The 20,422-nt window shown below is 39.4% G+C and overlaps 1 protein-coding gene across 1 annotated transcript in view; it reads left to right on the forward strand.

The window, feature by feature from the left end:
• The first annotated feature begins 8,217 nt into the window (after window positions 1-8,217).
• The window catches only part of LOC115224727, a 41,690-nt gene continuing 29,485 nt past the window's right edge, over window positions 8,218-20,422 (forward strand). Inside the window, exon 1 of the mRNA XM_029795599.2 lies at window positions 8,218-8,662. Within this exon, the coding sequence (XP_029651459.1) occupies window positions 8,566-8,662 (97 nt within the window). The 5' untranslated portion in view covers window positions 8,218-8,565. The remainder of the gene's footprint in view (window positions 8,663-20,422) is intronic.

The raw sequence follows: 20,422 nt of genomic DNA on the forward strand, positions 1-20,422 counted from the left end.
GCTAAAATAAATATCAGGAGAACACTAGGGTCATGTTACTTACCCCTACCCCGTTCCCTCGAAATTGCTGGCCTTGTGCCAAAATTTGAAACCATTGTTCTTGTAGGTTGTGGTGGTGTGTTAGGAATAGTGGTGATGATGACGTGATAATGATGATGATAATGGTAAAGGAGTTGGGGAGAGAGGGTTGTGGTGATGACAATGGTGTTGGTAGTGTGGTAGTGTGATACATAATACTGCTTTTGTTGTTGTTATGGTGGAGGTCCTCACACTGGAGTGAGTGTATTGTTAAGAATTGGAGGGAGATGGTGACAGCAGAAGCAATATAAATAAGTTAATGGGAAGTCAGTCATGAGTCAGTCTCATACACTTGATACAAACCCTGCCCCCTTGATAGTGGGGATAGGGTTAAGTAACAATCCACTGTCTCTGTATCTGTCCATCTCCACCACCCCAGACATCATTTACGTCCATATTCATCTCTCTCTCTCTATCTTATGTGGTTTGTGGGGTCAACCGTGTCCTCTGCTTCATTTTTTGTTAATCACTCATTCTCATGACCTCTCTTTGCAAATACCATAAGGGCACAGAAAGTGTGCCTAAAGCCAGCTGGAGACGATGATCTCCTGGGGCCAAAAGCTACAGTAACACTCACCCTTAGTGGTTAGCCATATTGAGATGGCTAGTATACTTTACGTTCTCATTTAATTGTATGTATTTTAATTGTCTGTTTATTCATACGTTTCGTCTCATTCGATACCTTGACCCCCAACGTTTGTTTTGTCTGTCCCCGTATTGTCCCCTCTTTTTCTTACTCAACCTTATGGTGAAAAAAGAAATACTCTCTCTCTCTCCCTCTTTCACTCTTTGAGTAATGATCCCCACGAAGGGACACGTAGGATCCAGCAAGAGTAGAAGCGGGAGGGAAGAAAACAAAGGGAATTGATTTGTCATCAAAACGTGTGGGCATGTTTTGATAACTACTACTATTACTACTTACTACTGCTATTATTGCTACAACTACTACTATCACTCCTACTGCTGTCATTGGCACCACTACCAGCATCGCTACTACAGCTGCTTTTGTTTCTCTCTCAGGTGTCTGCTAATTCATTTTAAACATTATCCCTAGGCAGATTTGTAAATGTAAGTTATTTCCCCTTATATAAACAACAGACCGTAAAATTTCACCCTTAAAATAGACTTTCTTAACCTCTTATCTCTATTTCTTCCCTTTACTAGTCCACCACCCTGATTCCTACCACATACAGCGGTTGGACAAAATAATGGAAACACCTTAAAGTTTCAAACGAATTTATTTTAATATAGGGTAGAGCCACCTTTGGCAATAATTACAGCTTGAATTCTACGAGGTATGGACACGTACAAAGTTTGAATTGTTTCCAAAGGAATTTTTGTCCATTCTTCAGCTAAAACAGTCTCCAGTTCTTGCAGTGTTGATGGTGGAGGATATCGACTCCTTACTTGTTTTTCTAAAATGCACCATAAATGTTCAATAATATTGAGATCTGGGGACTGTGGTGGCCACATAAGATGTTCAACTTCACTAGAATGTTCCTCGTACCATTCGGTAACAACTTTAGCTGTGTGAATTGGTGCATTATCATCCTGAAATATTGCGTTTCCCTCCAGAAACAGTTCCACAACTATAGGATGAATTTGACCAGATAAAATGCTTAAAAAGTCTTGACTATTAATTCTGCCATGTAGGGAAACCATTGGGCCAGCAGATTTCCAAGCCATAGCCCAACAGATCATCACAAATCCTCCTCCATGTTTAACAGTTGGAAGAAGACAGTCTGGGTCAAATGCTTCTTTGGGCTGTCTCCACACATATACTCGGCCAGTGGTCAGAAATAAGGTAAAGGATGACTCGTCTGAGAAAATAACATTCTTCCACTGCTCTAGGGACCAATTCTGTCGGTTTTGACTCTACTCTAAACGCTTTGCAACGTTTGTTTTGAAAGTAGTGGTTTTCTGATTGCAGCCCTCCCATAAAATCTGGCTTTGTACAGCTCCCAATGAACAGTTTTTGTGGAAACTGGATTCTCGAGGTGGTCATTAAGCTCTGCAGTAATTTTAGGAGCTGTACTTTTGTGATCCTTTCTAAAATTCACTTAATTCAGTCATTTGACTGTGGCCATGCTGGAGCACCGCCTTTAGTCGAGCAAATCGAACCCAGGACTTATTCTTTGTAAGCCTTTTACTTATTCTATTGGTCTCTTTTGCCGAACACACCAGCATCAGTTTTCAAGCGATGTTGGGGGGACAAACACATACACACAAACACATACACACATCATATATATATATACACGATAGGTTTCTTTCAGTTTCTGTCTACCAAATCCACTCACAAGGCTTTGGTCGGCCCGAGGCTATAGTAGAAGACACTTGCCAAGGTGCTACGCAGTGGAACTGAACCCGGAACCATATGATTCATAAGCAAGCTACTTACCACACAGCCACTCCTACGCCTATTATATTTCACAGTATACTGTGGATATATGGCATATCAAAGGTGGTGAAAAATTTCTTCAGCAGAAGAAGGAAGGGCATCCAGCTGTAGAAACTCTGCCAGATCAGACTGGAGCCTGGTGCAGCCCCTGGCTTCCCAGACCCCGGTCGAACTGTCCAACCCGTGCTAGCGAGGAAAACAGACGTTAAACAATGATGATGATGATGATGAAACGGCAGCTAACATAGTCCAGACTGTTATATTTTGTGGCCCAGCAGAAGCTGGCAACACAACAGTGAATTTCAACCAAACCGTTTTGCACACATGACTGCCAACCATACAGCTGATGTTAACTGAATTTGTGGTGTACAAGAAGTACATGTGAAATTGAATATATTTTGAGTGGACAGAGCTTGCACAGAACTACTCCATTTCTTGACCATAGAGTATTTCATTGGTTTGATATATGGAATGACAAGTCCAAGAGCTTCAATAGTCCCAGGCTTTTATTTCAAAATTTACCATCTCCTAAACTAGTTATCTAAATCAAGCTGAAGAGTCCAGTCTACACAATGAGTCATAGATAACTAATAATATGGCTTTGGTAAGAAGACTCTCAACAACCAGAGACCTGATGTTATATCAGAGTTACATCAGTCATCAAATGATGATATTCAATAAAGAAAAAATAAAATGATGACAATAACAGAATTTTGTCAGTGAACAGGTTGAGGTCTCAAAGCAACGAAAATATTTTGGCAAAAAAATCAAAATCGATCAACATCAATGGAAATTGAAGCTGCGATACCAGTGCCGGTGGCACGTAAGAGAACCATCCGAACGTGACTGTTGCCAGCGCCGCCCTGACTGGCTTCCGTGCCAGTGGAACGTAAAAAGCACCATCCAATCGTGGCTGTTTGCCAGTCTTGTCTGGCATCTGTGCAGGTGGCATGTAAAAAGCACCCACTACACTCACAGAGTGGTTGGCGTTAGGAAGGGCATCCAGCTGTAGAAACACTGCCAGATCAGACTGGGCCTGGTGCAGCCTTCTGGCTTCCTAGACCCCAGTCGAACCGTCCAACCCATGCTAGCGTGGAAAATAGACGTTAAACGATGATGATGATGTTGAAGTGAATCTAATGGTTCTTGTGTGTTTCTTAAATGGCTTATAAACACCTTCCACACTGCAATTGTTTTCGTTCCAGCACACAATCTCAGATCAGATTACTTTCTATGCAAGTACATTTCCATAAAGTGATGATGTCCAATAAAAAATAAAATAATAATTATATACAGTTTTTTTTTGAGGTAATTTGTATGAATTTAGAATAAATGCATAACTCATGAAAGAAAACCTTTATTTGAAAACAAATTGGTACAAATGATCTTGAGAATCCTTTTATCATATCTATTCAATGAATTCACTGTTAGTATTAATGGCTGCTTCAATACAGGGTGAGAAGCATTGACATGTGTGAATCAAATGATCTTTTGATTCACGCATTTTAGACATGGTGCTGGTTGTTGTGGACTTGAGAGATTGTATGGCATTTGTGGGGGTTGATTGACCCCTCTCTTGACTATATCCTACATGTAATAATCCAGTGGATTGAGATCTACTGAGCTAGGAATCCATGTATCTGGGAAATCATGATCATGGAGATTGGCATGCATCTCAGCTTGCGTTATCCTAGCCTTATGAGATAGCACAGGGTCTTGTTGGAAGACATACAATTTTTTGTTGTGTACTCTATATATTCAAGGCCTCACAACTTTTTCCAACACTTTTGTGTAGATAGTGGAATTGACTCTTAACCCTTTGAGGTCACGTATAAATAGCAAGTCTTTCAGTGCAGGGCACACAAAAAAATAGAGGAAAAAATACAAGATTTTAAAATTAAATTTTAATTTGCTACTCATGATTATATTTCAATAATTCTTGCATGTATGGAACTCCCAAAAGCATGCGCCTAAGCAGAGACCCACTTAACACTCAGGAGTCATATAGCTTGCTTTCTGTTCTCTTTCTGTTGTGAATGAGCAAACAATACACCTTCTTGGGCAATTTTTTCTTGTTCTTGTACTTGGGACATGATCAGGATAGCGTCTTTCCATGAGGAGCACTGCCATTAGTCTGTCACTGGTGCCACTTGCTAACTTCCTGGTGCTGTATTTGTGAGTTTGCTTACTATTTACGTATGGAAATATTGGACATCATGGGGTTATTAGTTTTTATAAGGTACATATTATAATTCAAGGCGGCGAGCTGGCAGAAACGTTAGCGCGCCGGGCAAAATGCTTAGCAGTATTTCGTCTGTTGTTACGTTCTGAGTTCAAATTCCGCCGAGGTCAACTTTGCCTTTCATCTTCTCGGGGGTCGATAAATAAAGTACCAGTTACGCACTGGGCTGATGTAATCGACTTAATCCCTTTGTCTGTCCTTGTTTGTCCCCTCTGTGTTTAGCCCCTTGTGGGTAATAAAGAAATAGGTATTTCATCTGTCGTTACGTTCTGAGTTCAAATTCCGGTGAGGTCGACTTTGCCTTTCATCTTCCGAGGTCGATAAATAAAGTACCAGTTACGCACTGGGTCGATGTAATCGACTTAATCCCTTTGTCTGTCCTTGTTTGTTCCCCTCTGTGTTTAGCTCCTTGAGGGTAGTAAAGAAATACATATTATAATTCAACATGAAAACGTCCATAATGTGAAAAAATTATTTTTTGCACCATTTTACACTTTTCCTAGCGCAATCTCGGCAAGCCAAGTGAGACCATAACCTCGTGGTCTATGCCAGGGGTGTAACCATCTGTGAAAGGCAGATTATATGATGCCTGTGTGCAAACAGCCATGCTACATGGCAGTGAAACATGGCTATGACCACCGAGGACATGCAAAGGCTTGAAAGAAATGAAACTAGCATGCTTTGCTGGATGTGCAATGTTAGTGTGCATGTATGACAGAGTGTAAGCATCTTGAGAGAAAAGTTGGGCATCATAGGCATCAGATAGGGTATGCAAGAGAGACAACTGCACTGGTATGATCATGTGAAAGGTAAGAGAGTCCAGTTTGCTGAACATTGTTGTAGAGCTGAAAAAGAGGTAATTTCTACTCTTCTCCTCTGGAAGCCATCTACCCGCAATACCAGAGGGCGCACACTCTCCTACCCTGATGTAATCTCCAGGGATACAGGCATCCAGCAACAGGACCTCCGTAATGCCATGATGGACCGTGAAGTCTGGCGTAGCATGGTAAATTCCATTGTCTCGACCACAGTCGTACAATGATGATGATGATCATGTGATGTGTATAGATGAGAATAGCTATGTGAAGAAGTGCCGATCTGTAATGGTGGAGGGGCCCTTTGAGAAAGGTAGACCCAGGAAGACATGGGATGAGGTGGTGAAGCACGATCTTCAAACATTGGGCCTCATGGTGGCAATAACAAGTGATCAAGACCTTTGGGGATATGCTGTGCTTGAGAAGACCTGCCAAGCCAAGCGAAACTGTAGTTGTGGCTGTTGCCAGCTTCGCATAAAAAGCACCCTTCGAATTTTGAGCCCCACGGAAGCAATATACTGTGCTTGAGAAGCCAAGTGACATTGTAGTTGTGGCCGATGCCGGTGTTTTGTAACTGGTACCCACTACACTCTTGGAGTGGTTGGCATTAGGAAGGGCATCCAGCTGTAGAAACAATTCCATATTAGATTGGAGCCTGGTGCAGCTCCTCAGCTTACCAGTTTTCAAACTAATTCATGCATGTATAGAAAACAGATGTTAAATGATGATGGTTATGATATATACTCTTTTATTCTTTTACTTGTTTCAGTCATTTGACTGTGGCCATGCTGGAGCACCGCCTTTTAGTCGAGGAAATCGACCCCAGGTCTTATTCTTTGTAAGCCTAGTACTTATTCTATCGGTCTCTTTTGCCGAACCGCTAAGTTACGGAGACGTAAACACACCAGCATCGGTTGTCAAGTGGTGTTGGGGGGACAAACACAGACACACAAACACACATATTTATATACATATATATGATGGGCTTCTTTTCGGTTTCCGTCTACCAAATCCACTCACAAAGCTTTGGTCGGCCCGAGGCTATAGTTAAGTTAATTTTTTGGCTCAAAAAGCAAAAAGCAAGGCCATGTAGGGGGACATGGAGTTATGTACAGGGTGGTGTTCATGCAAAGAGTTCAGGCCATTTATGGTCAAGGGAAACTTTGAACCGAGCAGTTGTCGACATCTTCACTATCTCGTCTGGCAGCTGCCCAAGGTGCCATGCAGTGGGACCGAACTCGGAACCATGTGGTTGGTAAGCAAACAACGTACCACACAGCCACTCCTGGATCACTACCAGAACTAGAGTGAAATTTCGAACATGAATCAAGGTCTAGAATCAAAGGGCCTTAGAGTTAATCTAGTAAAAACCAAAGTCTTAGTAAGCAGGAGAGCAGACAAACCACAACTTCACTGCTTGATCTGTAGAAAAGGCATAGGTAGTAACTCCACAAGATGTGTGTATATATATATATGGAGAGAGGCAGACCTACAGAAGGTAGCCATATTTTACAGCATCCCTCTGCTTTACCATTTTACATTTTTTCCCACAATTACATGTGTTCTGTATGTTAAAACAAGTAACTGTTACCATCACATTAATCTCTCCTACTACCATCACTCCCCAAACAGTCTCTCCCCTACCACACACACACTCTACAGAGTCCCTTCTCCACATTAAACACACCAGTAATATATCTATATATATATATAGTCCCTTTCTCCTGTAATACTACACACACACACAGAGGTGAACCTTCTATTTAGACACACCCTATTTACTCACCATCACCATTGCAATCCATTTCTTTTCACCACCGCCACCACCACTACCACCATGACCATCACCTTCACAACCACTATAACCAGAATCCCACCACCCTCGCCTTAACACTAACACCATCACCATCATCAATAAGAACCATTACTATCACCCCCCCATTTTGGATAGTGGTGATGGTGATGATAGTTGTAGTTGTGGTGGCGGCGGTAGCGTCGATGTAGGGTTTGTCTAATGACAGTGTTTGTTAAAGGGGTGGTAGTAGAAGTGATGGTCGTTGCAGAAGTGATGGTGGTAATGGTGGTAGTAATGTCGGCGATGGTGGTAGTGGTAGTAAGTGTTCTGTGTGGAGGGGATGGTGGTAATGCCTATTTAGATGACGGTGGTGGGGTGGCGGTAGTGGTTAGCATTGCTGGGTGATGAGGAAGGGCGGGGATTATGTCTGTTGAGGTGGTGGTGATGTTTTGTGTATTTAATTTAATGAGATGGGGAAGAGTAAAAAAAAAACTGAACTAAACTTTCTATCAGCATCATTATATCACCACTACCACCACTACTTCTGTTAGTATCATCATTGCTGCTATCACTACCATTATCACTATTACATCTCCACAACTTCATCAAAACACAGGCTACCATCATCTCTTCCCCATCTTATACAGCCAACACTGCCACCTCCGCCACCATCAAGCCTGCACAGCCACTACTCCTACCTCCGACACCGTCACCATAACACATCACCACCACCACCACCATCATCACAATCGTTTCTCTCTTCCCCTTCCTAATTCACTCACATCTCCTCCTCCACCTTCCTACTTCACTCATATCTCCTCCTCCTTCTTTCACTTCTCCTCATCCTCCTTCCTACTTTCCTCACATCTTCTCCTCCTCCCCCTCCTTTCCGTTCTTTATTCTACATTAATTTTACAAAAGTTACACACTTAAGAGTTTCAACGCGAATAAGATTTTTTCACGTTACTTACATTGCTTAGTACAACATTACTAATACTAATTACAACAATAATATTGATAATAACATTCATATTAATTGATAAGCACAAAATCTCTACATCATTCATTCTAGAGTACGCGTTTTTTTTACGAATTATTAATTGCGGTTTTGAGCTTTCTGTCTGCTGTGTCTCAACTAAGGCTGGAAGCAGCCTCTCTCGTTAAGTACCAAGAAAAACCAACATTGTGGACTAACATACTGGATAAAGTGACCATCCTGTGTGAAGTTGCCAAGATGAAGATTTACCAATTCAAACTGGAAACCTTGTTAATATGTACGGGATTACTTTTGAGTGCATTACCTCAGGTTTGGAGCATGACCGTAATGACTGGTGAGTGGATTTATTTAATTTAATTATCTCTTATATTTTTAATTACGAATGATAACGGGGCTGATGATATTGGGAGTTTTCACAGTTTTTTTGTGCTGGTGTTGGTTTTTCCTTTGTTGTTGTAGTTGATGATTGTATTGGTGATGTTTTTAATGTGTGGGAGAGGAGAAAAACAGGGATCTTTTCGGTTTGAACGGCAGTTTTTAACATAATTTCTAGGTAACTAAAAAATTTTAAACTTCGTATACTGGTAGAATGTGTTTATAAAACATCTTTTTCTCTTGGCTTTATTGAGAAAATTCTGTAGTTTGTAAGATATTTGTTGTTTTTTTTCTTCACTATGACACCGCTAGAAAAAACTGCCGTTCAAACCGAAAAGATCCCAAAACAGAATGGGTTAGGGTTAGGTTTGGTGGTTTCTTTTAATTTTTTGCTTTTGTTCAGTTGTCTTTCTCTCCTTTTGCTATCCACCAACATCGTCTTCATCACTCCACACTACTAAATAATAATAACACGAGTAAAAAAAATGTTTCCTTCACGTCAACACAACACGCTGCACACGCACACATGGAGACATTGAAACACAATGACATAACCATAATCCTTTCAACTATATTCATGTTTGCATTATACACGCAAAATAATTACCCAAACCCTTCACACACACACAGAGTCCCTTCCCCCCTCTCTCACACACACCACACAATAAAGCAATACAATAATTCTTATCCCAAGGGGCTATATATATATATCCCTGGTTGAGAATCACTAACAATATATAACAAACAAAAGGGAGCGAGCTGGCAGAAACGTTAGCACTCCGGGCGAAATGCTTGGCGGTATTTCTTCTGCCGTTACGTTCTGAGTTCAAATTCCGCCGAGGTCGACTTTGCCTTTCATCCTTTCGGGTCGATTAAATAAATACCAGTTATGCACTGGCGTCGATATAATCGACTTAATCCGTTTGTCTGTCCTTGTTTGTCCCCTCTGTGTTTAGCCCCATGTGGGTAGTAAAAAAATAGGTATTTCGTTTGTCTTTACGTTCTGAGTTCAAATTCCACCGAGGAGGTCGACTTTGCCTTTCATCCTTTCGGGGTCGATAAATTAAGTACCAGCTCCATACTGGGGTCTATCTAATCGACTGGTCCCCTCCCCCGAAATTTCGGGCCTTGTGCCTAGAGTAGAAAAGAATATATCACAAACAACACGACACGCATTTCTCTTTATCTTTGTTTCTATGAATCTTATAAATATCTTTCACTTTTAATTTTTAATTTTCAGAAGCTCATTACCTCACTCTTGGGTATTTCCCACCCAAGTTAATATTGTTTTAAGTTACCTTTAACTCACATTATCGTAACAGAATTCTTTGAAATGAGAAAAGCTGAAAAAAAGTTTCCACTCCCTTTCGCCAGAAGTCTCCTTTTCTCTTCGTGGCACACTAAGCTTATTTCAGAAAATGTTATTAACCGATTTTTGCTCAGTTTGATTATCAGAGATTTTCCTAAAGTCTAATTTTTTCCACTCTCTACTCTAATTTTTCCACCCCTCCAAATTAAGACAGTCTTAATATAAGAAAGACATCTAAAGATAATCGTAATTAGTGACAGACACTCCTCCAGTTTTTGACAATCTTAACCTCATTTTCCTGACATCCTAGTTTGTCTTCCCTCACGTACTCAGAGAAATAAATTGAAATGATGGATAGATAGGTGGACGAACTGACGGACCGACAGATGGGTGGGTGGTTTGGAAGATAGGTATTAACCTTCTTAAGACTATTACGATTTAAATGCGAGGGATCTTTTCTGTTTGGCGTCCACTTTTCAGTTCCTTCAATTTTGTTCCAATTGATTCCAAAGTTGGTGTATTTATAGTTTTGTATGCTAATTATGGAAATGAAATTCCTTGTTGGTATATCTTGTTTGGTTTTCGGTACATGTCGACCTAAAAAATTAGCGGCAGGGGGAAGTATCTGGCACATGAAGTTTAGCTTTGATATCTTCTCAGAGGAAGAAGAAACGAAAACTTCAGAAAAAAAATCGCCAAAACAAACTTTTATTTAGATTCGTTCTTTGGTTAAAAGTCAATTGTTCGAATTAATTTCAACATTATTAAACTAAATCTTCATACAACTCAAGATAGACCTCCTTTGAAGATTAAAGAAAGTAAACAAACAAATGGTGAAATAATTGTGAAGGGTAAAAAGAAGGATGAGGGATACAAAATGGCGTAAAAAGATAGAATTTCGAGAAAAGTTGGGATACATCTACTCTAGCGCCAGTAAAATATTCTATTGTTTGGAATTTCTGAAAATCCAAGTTGAAACGAAAACTGGGAAGCTTTTTGGCTTTTTTGAAGTCATGAATTTTAATTTCAAAAGGATCCACTGAACGGGCATTAACTTTTGCTAACTAAAATTTTGGAAAAGGGGAGAAAGATTGAGAATTTTTTTTCTGTAACAAACATTCATGAGTGCTGTAACAGGGGAATCTTTGTTTTTAAGAAAGATTGCCCTACAAAGTTTAGTGAGAGCGTAAAGTTGATATACCTATTGACTAGCTGTGATTGTTGTTTAGCCCCAGGACAACCTCTAATGAGCAGGTCTATAATGAAAACTGCCCCAGTATTGATCATGTCTTTTAAAATATTTTCTTCGTATATCTCGTTATCTAAAACAACATTCTCTGGTTTGGATTTTTTTGTTGTTGTCTTTTTATCAACTCAAATTCTAAGAAGGGAGTTTGTCGATTATATTGATCCCAGCACGGGATGAAAGACAAAGTTGACTTGCGCGGGATTTGAACTCAGATCATAAAAATAGCTGGGCATACGTACTGCAAGGTATTTTTTGCTAATGATTTCTAATGTAGGTACAAAGTTAGAAATTTCAAGATGGAGAAAAAGCAAAGTTGACCCTGGCAATATTTGAGTTCAGAACAATAAAGAAGGGCTAAAAGTAAGTCAACAAACGGTTCTACCAATGCACTGTCCAAGGTAATACTTATTTCCAAAGCCAACAATTTTGAGAAGAGGGGTTTAGTCGATATCATTGATTTTGGGGCGAAGGTAAAGAATACGCACACCACCCGTTTTCGGCGGTTAGGGTTACGCCAAAAACGAGTAGTGTGCGTATTCTTTACCTCCGCCGACCTCAGTATTAGACTGCTACTTTATTTTATCGACTCTAAATGGATGAAGACCCCGTTAACCTCGGCGAAATTTGAACTCAGAGCAGAAAGAGAACCAGGAGAAATACCGCAAGACATTTTTTTACAATGATTTAATGATTCCGCTAGCCCACTGCCAGAATTGATTGAGCATCAGAAAAAGTACCTTGCAGTATTTGTTTCAACTCTTTACCTTATGGGTTAAGATCCCGCCCATGTCAGCTTTGTCTTTCATCCTTTCGGGACCCGTAAAGAAGGTCCCAGTCAATAATTAGGATCCACAGTATCGACAAACTTCCCCCGTGTAAAATTACTAGCTTTGTGCTGAAAATTAGGCGGTGGTGAGAAATAGCAACCAAATCTAACCTCAAATCACACTTCATCGTTTTAAAAATAGGAAAGATGTACATGGCGCAAAGTAGTCTTAGGGATCACCTGTCCCTGTCACTTTTCACCTGTCCCTGTCACTGTCACAAATGGTCACGGTTACAATGTGTTCATTTACTACTTTAGACATGTTAATTTTTCTGACTCAAATAGACCTATATTTATATGCCATAACTTTTGTTGTTGAAACTCAGGTCGGCTTTGAGCGAACAAAAATCTCTACCTTAATGTGTCCCTTTGTTTTCTAAGTTAATTAAATGTTATTTGCTGGGAGCTGTAGCTGCTATTTGTGGAGTGACAACAATATATGGCTCCTTCGTTGGTCCTTGTTCTTTTACAATTTGAAAGAATTGCTGTAAAAGACTACTTGCTGTTTAGGTTTTCATCAAGCATTGCATGTTTTCACAATGCATTCGAGTTATGTGTGTATGTATACGGGTGGAGGCGCAGCGGACTCGCGGTCATAGGATCGCGGTTTCGATTCTCAGACCGCGCGTTGTGAGTGTTTATTTAGCGAAACACCTAAAGCTCCACGAGGCTCCGGCTGTATTTTTTCTCCACAACTTTTTCTCACACTTTCTTCCTGTTTCTGTTGTACCTGTATTTCAAAGGGCCAGCCCATGTCACAGTCTGTGTCACGCTGAATCTCCCCGAGAGCTACGTTAAGGGTACACGTGTCTGTGGAGTGCTCAGCCACTTGTACGTTAATTTCACGAGCAGACTGTTCCGTTGATCGGATCAACTAGAACTCTCGTCGTCGTAACCGACAGGAGTGCCACCTGTGTGTACGAGGACATACCCTGTTTCTAAAAACTGAGTGACTTTTAATAGTACACTGGCAAAGTGCTCAGTAATCACAAACGCACGTGTTTGGAACTATTAGTTCCACTAAATTTTTATTGTCTGGTGCTTTTGCCATTGCGAGGAAAATTTTAAATTAAAATCAGTGTACGATGTGCCGCAATTCCCAGTCAATATTAACTATAAGGTAGGACCAGAGTGATACTGTTGGCTGTCATCAGTGCCAAGGATATGCATTGTTGGATAATGTTTTGGCAGTATGTAAGTCATTCTTTGCAGATTATGCCTGGCTGCTACATAACTGAGTCTCATTGTTTATACACTTAAACAACGAGGTAGTGTTAAAGCAATGGAAATTAGTACCACGTTGCATCCTCTTTCCTCATGAGATGGATCAGAAAGAAGAACATTGAAGCGTAAAGGAAGGAAACCCAATATAAGAAGCGTAGCCTGGATGTACGAACTGTATTGGGTGGTCACTGTATCTATTGAGTTTGTTGTAGGTGTTAATGTGTATTTGCTATAGTCTAAGGCAGTGGTTTTCAACCAGGGTTCCGCCAGTACAGACCAGGGGTTCCGCAAGAAGTTACAAAATCGACAGTAATTTTTAATTCTCCTGTGCAGATATGTGTGCATAGGACAATTAAATTATTGCACAGGGGTTCCTCGAGCCAGTGAAATGTTTTCTTGGGGTTCCGCTCCAGCAAAAAGTTTGAAAAGCACTGGTCTAAGGTATGTGACATTTAATGAAGGTGGGGATGCAATTTAGCAACCCAAACGTGGCCGTCACCTAGTGTTTTTGCATGGTGCTAATGCAGGTCAAATTGAAGAAAGCGTTTATTTTTTCCAAGACATTTACAGTAAGAAAGCAACGAACTGGGATCTTTTCGGTTTGAACGGCAGTTTTTTCTAGCGGTGTCATATGAAATTGTCACCCATAATTATGACCCTAGTATCGATCTATTGCATTTCAATCTGTTTTAGGGTTGGTTAGGGGTGGAGGGAAGGTATCTTTTTTTCCTTCAGAAATGTAAATGTCTTCTACAGCCCCGGACCAACCAAGGTATTGTGAGTGGACTTGGTTGATGGATACAGAAGAAACTAGTCGTATACACACACACTTATGCGTGTGTGAGTGAGTGTCCCTTTGTCTAGACATCACCTGATGGTTGTAAATGAGCTTCATCGTTGTACAAGCGTTGTTTTTCATTTCCAGTCTTTCTAGCTATAGGAAAATATTGATTTCAAATTTTGGCCAGCAATTTCGGGGTGGGTGTTAGTCAATTATATCGACCCCAGTACTCAACTGATACTTATTTTATCGACTCTGATACGATGAGAAGCAAAGTCGACCTTGGTGAAATTCAAACTTAGAATGCAAAAATGGACGAAATGCCGCTAAGCATTTTACCCGGCGTGCCAACGATTCTGCTAGCCTGCTGTCTTTTAACTATGGGGAAATATTATCTTGCTTGGAAACAGTTAAAGTTTGGCGACATGACGATGTCCGGCCGTAGAATACCTATCTCAGAATCTTCTGTCTGAGCATGCAAGCATAGAAAAAAGGGCTTTAAATGATGATGACGTACGAGTGATTATCATCGGTGCTGAGTCTATGTATTGTTAAGTTGGCGATGCCTCGTGAAGGCAATATGGAGTGGGCACAAGAAAGATAGGGCCTGAAATATGAGAATTTTAAAGTGTTACTTGTGTGAGAAACGAAGATGGTGGTGTTTGGATCTTCCTTCCAGTTAAAGTGGGATGTTGTGGTCGGGTTTGTAGACAAATCCACAGTGCTCTACATTGTACAGCATTGAACTTAGGATAAATTATAGAACAGTGATTCGTGAACTAGAGGAGGAGAGGGATTGGAAAATAAACTTAGTGCCAGTGGTATATTGAGGTCAATTTCTTTGTCTATATTCAACAAGAAACTAGGGAGCTAAAGTAGCAGTGTGAGAAAAGTTATTCTGGAGGTTTTCGAAAATAGCCGTTTTGTCTGAACAAGTAGAAAAAGAAAAAGAAAAACTTTTTGTTTTAAATTCTCTCTCGTTTCTAACCGTTTATATTCAACCATGACGCAACGGTTAGTATGTGAGTGTGTAAGTATTTGCATGTAGTTGGTGCAGTAGGAGGAGGAGGAGGTGTGGCCTAAACTTTAAAACCGTAACAGCCATCTTCTATAAAATAGGTTGTTGTTGAGGTGAGGGTGGTGGTAGCGTGATTGGTATTACTGAGATGAAGGTGGTACTGACGGTGACGCGATAATGAATTATTCGTTTCTACTCTATGCACAAGGCTCGAAATTTTAGGGGAGGGGGGCTGTTGATTAGATTGACTCAGTACGCAACTGGTACGGTACTTAATTTATCGATCCCAAAAGGATGAAAAGCTAAGTCGACCACGGCAGAATTTGAACTCAGAACGTAAAGACAGACGAAGTACCTATTTCTTTACTACCCACAAGGGGCTAAACACAGGGAGGACAGACAAACGGATTAAGTCGATCATATCTACCCCGGTGCGTAACTGGTACTTATTTAATCAACCCCGAAAGTATGAAAGGCAAAGTCGACCTCGGCGGAATTTGAACTCAGAACCTAGCGGCAGACGAAATACCTATTTCTTTATTACCTACCCACAAGGGGCTAAACACAGAGAGGACAAACGGATTAAGTCGATCACATCGACCCCAGTACTTGACTGGTACTTAATTTATCGACCCCGAAAGGATGAAAGGCAAAGTCGACCTGGGTGGAATTTGAACTCAGAACGATAATGCTAACGTTTCGGCCAGCTCGCCGCCTTAATGAGTTAGTTATTGAATTGATGGTTGTGTTATTGATTGTGAGGATTTATTGTTGAAGTGGTGACGGCGGCGGTGGTGGCGATGTTTAGTGTCGGATCAAATATTTGCCAACCCGAAAAACATTCAATGTTTTTGTTGCCCGCCTCTCACCACTACCAACCCCCGAAAGCTTCAACAATTGGAAACAACTCAGTAGCATTTATTGTTCTTCAGTGTTATGGCACTGCGTTAAGTACAGAGTTGCATTTCTATAATTAAGAATAGGAGAAAAAATAAAGGCAGTTAAAGAATGGAAGGAAAAGCAATTAAAGCAACAAAAAACTGTAAACTCAGGAAAACACCAAACGATACAACAGAATGAAACAAATGTGATGCACACATGTGCTCAGACAAAACAGTTTTCATAATGTATTCAATTAAACAGTTGGAATAATTAGCTGTTATATTGGCACATGGCTATTTATTATATGGGGGTGGATGGTGGAGGGAGGCGTAGTTATCATCATCATCGTTTAACGTCTGCTTTCCATGCTAGCATGTGTTGGACGATTTTGACTGAGAGCTGGCAAACCAGATGGCTTCACCAGGCTCCAATCTTGATTTAGCAGAGTTTCTACAGCTGGATGCCCTTCCTAATGCCAACCACTCCGAGAGTGTAGTGGGTCCTTTTTACGTGCTACCGGCATGGGGGCCAGTCAGGCAGTACTGGCAATGACCTCACTCGAATCTTTTCTGGTCATTTTTATCATGTTTGGATGGGTGTAAGAAGCCGTTTTCTTCTTTTAGTTGCTATTTGAGTTAGACAAACTTAATTTTAAAAATTTAGGTAAACAGCTGCAGGCATGGCTATGTGGTAAGAAGTTTGCTTCCCAACCACATGATTCCAGGTTCAGTCCTTCTGTGTGGTACCTTGGGCAAATATGTCTTGTATTATAGCCTTGGGCCGACTGCATAAGGGATCTTTTCGGTTTGAACGGCAGTTTTTAACATAATTTCTTGGTAACTAAAAAATTTAAAACTTATACTGGTAGAATGTGTTTATAAAACATCTTTTTCTCTTGGCTTTATTGAGAAAATTCTATAGTTTGTAAGATATTTGTTGTTTTTTTTCTTCAAGTTCTGCAATTTCAACCAATCAATGACGTCTATTGAGGTAAAAAAAAACATTCTGTGCCGTATGAATATGCCCCTCGTAAAAGCACCCACTACACTCTCGGAGTGGTTGGCATTAGGAAGGGCATCCAGCTGTAGAAACTCTGCCAGATCAAGACTGGAGCCTGGTGCAGCCATCTGGTTCACCAGCCCACAGTCAAACCGTCCAACCCATGCTAGCATGGAAAGCGGACGTTAAATGACGACGATATATATATATATATATATATATATATATATATATATATATGGAAAGCGGACATTAAATGATGATGATGATATATATATATATATATATATATAGTCTAGGTGTGTACATAGCACAAAACTGAATTAATACCAGTTATCTCTGGACTATATTTGCAACTACATTACCTTTTAGTTTGATCTAGGATAAACATCAGGTGCCTTTTTTTCTAGTTGTGTCTACAGTATCATACTGGGTTAAAACCCCGTTATCTGTCTAGATTATATTTACATCTACACTCCATTTCCATCGGTTTAGTCTCTGATAATTGCCAGGTGTCTTATTCCTGCATATAGGCATAGTACCAGATTAGATTCCTATTTCCTAGTTTTGAATTGTATGCATGCAAAAAGGAATAAGACACCTGATGACTATCAGAGATCAAATTGATTGGATTATAGCTTAAAGTGGAAATCTTTTCATCTCTAAGATGAGTTTAATAGTTCTGGAAAATTATAATTGGAACCTGATTATTGTTAACATGCAGTTAAATATTGTTGTTTAACACCAGGTTAGTCCTAAACCAACAACAAACTAATGCATGTATGTATGTATGTGTATGTACGTACATATGCCCATACATACACAGTGTAAGTATTTGAAATTAGATCTAGATAAGTGGTTCTCAACTATTTTTTTTTTTATCTAAGGATCCCTTTAATAAACCAACAACAAACTAATACATGTGTGTATATACATACATATGCCCATACATACATTTTGTAAGTATTTGAAATTAGATCTAGATAAGTGGTTCTCAACTATTTTTTTTTTAATCTATGGATCTCTTTAATTACTATTTCATTCTGGTGGACTCCCATAGCCATTTGATGTTTCAAAACCGTTTTTTATAGATGCTTCTTTCAAAATTTCCATTTTGCTTTTCACTTGTTCACTAGTGTAGGCTTTTAATAGAATGGTCTGAGAGAACTTGTTTCAGTGACCAGAAACATGTTGAACTATAAAGACCTTAAAATCCTTACAAATGTTTCAGCCCGAAGGCTGCGGCCATACTGGGGCACCAGTAAAACATTAGAGAAAAAAACCTAGTTGTTTCTTACAATAGATACATCTAACGCAAAATTTTTTCATAGACACTTAGAATACTGCTGTGGATCTTCAATTCATTATTTTGACCCCAGATTTTTATATGGACCCCTGGGGGTCAGTTGAGAACTACTGATGTAGATGACTTTGTAGTCTCTGCACTGCTATTAGTGTAAAACAATATGTGTTGTTCATTTCCTGATGAGCTTCATTGGAGTTTTAAAGTTAGTTACACATAGGCGTAGGAGTGGCTGTGTGGTAAGTAGCTTGTTTACCAACCACATGGTTCCGGGTTCAGTCCCACAGCCTGGCACCTTGGGCAAGTGTCTTCTACTATAGCCTCAGGCCGACCAAAGCCTTGTGAGTGGATTTGGTAGACGGAAACTGAAAGAAGCCCGTCGTATATATGTATATATATATATATATATATGTGTGTGTGTGTGGGTGTATATATGTTTGTGTGTCTGTGTTTGTACCCCCAACATCAATTGACAAGCGATGCTGGTGTGTTTACGTCACCGTAACTTAGCGGTTCGGCAAAAGAGACTGATAGAATAAGTAGTAGGCTTACAAAGAATAAGTCCTGGGGTTGATCTGCTCAACTAAAGGTGGTGCTCCAGCATGGCCACAGTCAAATAATCGAAACAAGTAAAAGAGTAAAATTAAAAAGTTAATAATAAAAATAAGAGTTCAAATTTCTGTCTGCTCAAAATAACACATCTGAACCTAAAATGTTATCTGCTTGAGATTGCTCGATGGGATGTCTTTGAGTTAGTCTGATTATACCTACTGGGATCCGGGCAAAATAAATAGATAAAAGCCACAGGACAGGAAAAGCAGTTAAAGTATCACAGTTAAATATCTTTCTCCCCCATGCCCCACCAATACTTGGGATATCATTATTTAAACTAGGTCTTTACCTGTCATTATACTGCCAGTAAAAATATTTGTTAAATCATGCACTTCCCTTTTTTTTAATAGTATACTGTTGTGAAAGTCTTGTTAGTTGTTATACTGACAACAGTCTATCTATCTACCTATCCATCCATCATCTATCTATCCTTCCTTCCTTCCTTCCTTTCAATACATATACACACACACACTCTTTCTCTCCCAGCAATAATATCATTATAGTGGAAGTCATTTTTTAAAGTATGTTTAGCATTGTCTCTATGTTTAAAGATATAACAGAAACACATACACACACACAAACAACCAAAAGAATAACTGTATTGTTATCCTATAATGAAAATTTGTTTTGAAAGCTGTGTTGTGTTGACAGGCTTGCACTTAAAAATTCCCACATTTTTTAATCAAAACTTGTTAATTACTATGGTGACAACACTGTCTATCTATATATCTATATATCTATCTATCTATCTATCTATCTATCTATCTATCTATCTATCTATCTATCTATCTATCTATTCCCCCCCCCACTCTATCACACTGTATTCCTTTCTTAACTTTTCCTCCTCTTCTAAAAATGCTCTGTGACATATATTTTGATTCCTCCTCTTCTTTCCCTTCCTCTGATAGATGTTGTGATGGACAGAGATCCACTTCTCTTTAATAATATAAGATTGCACTGCCATTGTGTACAAATCATGCATTGTCTATTAATAAAAGCAATTTATAATATTTGTTTCATTACTTTAATTATTATTCATAATATTTGAGTGAAATGTGATATATTCCCTTTGTCTTTATTTTCATTTCCCACCTATTATGGCGTTGTATTACACATTGTCATTTCGTACATTAGAATATCATACACTGAACTTGTTTAAAAACAAATCGAGAAACACTTCATTGTATCAAAACTACTTCAAAAGCTTTCGATGAATAAATTGTTGACCTCTTTATTTCCAAATCATCCTGTTTGTTTTCCCATTGGTTTAAAATTCAGACTTGCGGATCCTTTATTATTCAGTACTGTTTTTTCCTGTTAGTCACAATATTAGATGATTAACAAATCTTTATTTATCACAATTTCATTACAAAGATACAAAGAATGTATCCTTACTGAAACTATATACTTCCATAATTACATTTACTCATTTTAGTCACTGCTAGACTACACTCCACTGATTTAGGTTTAATAAGACTGAAGACATGTCTTTAGTTGTCACTATATTGCTAAATAT

Source organism: Octopus sinensis, linkage group LG26 (assembly GCF_006345805.1).
Source record: "Octopus sinensis linkage group LG26, ASM634580v1, whole genome shotgun sequence".
In the NCBI taxonomy this organism is placed as follows: Eukaryota; Metazoa; Mollusca; class Cephalopoda; order Octopoda; family Octopodidae; genus Octopus; species Octopus sinensis.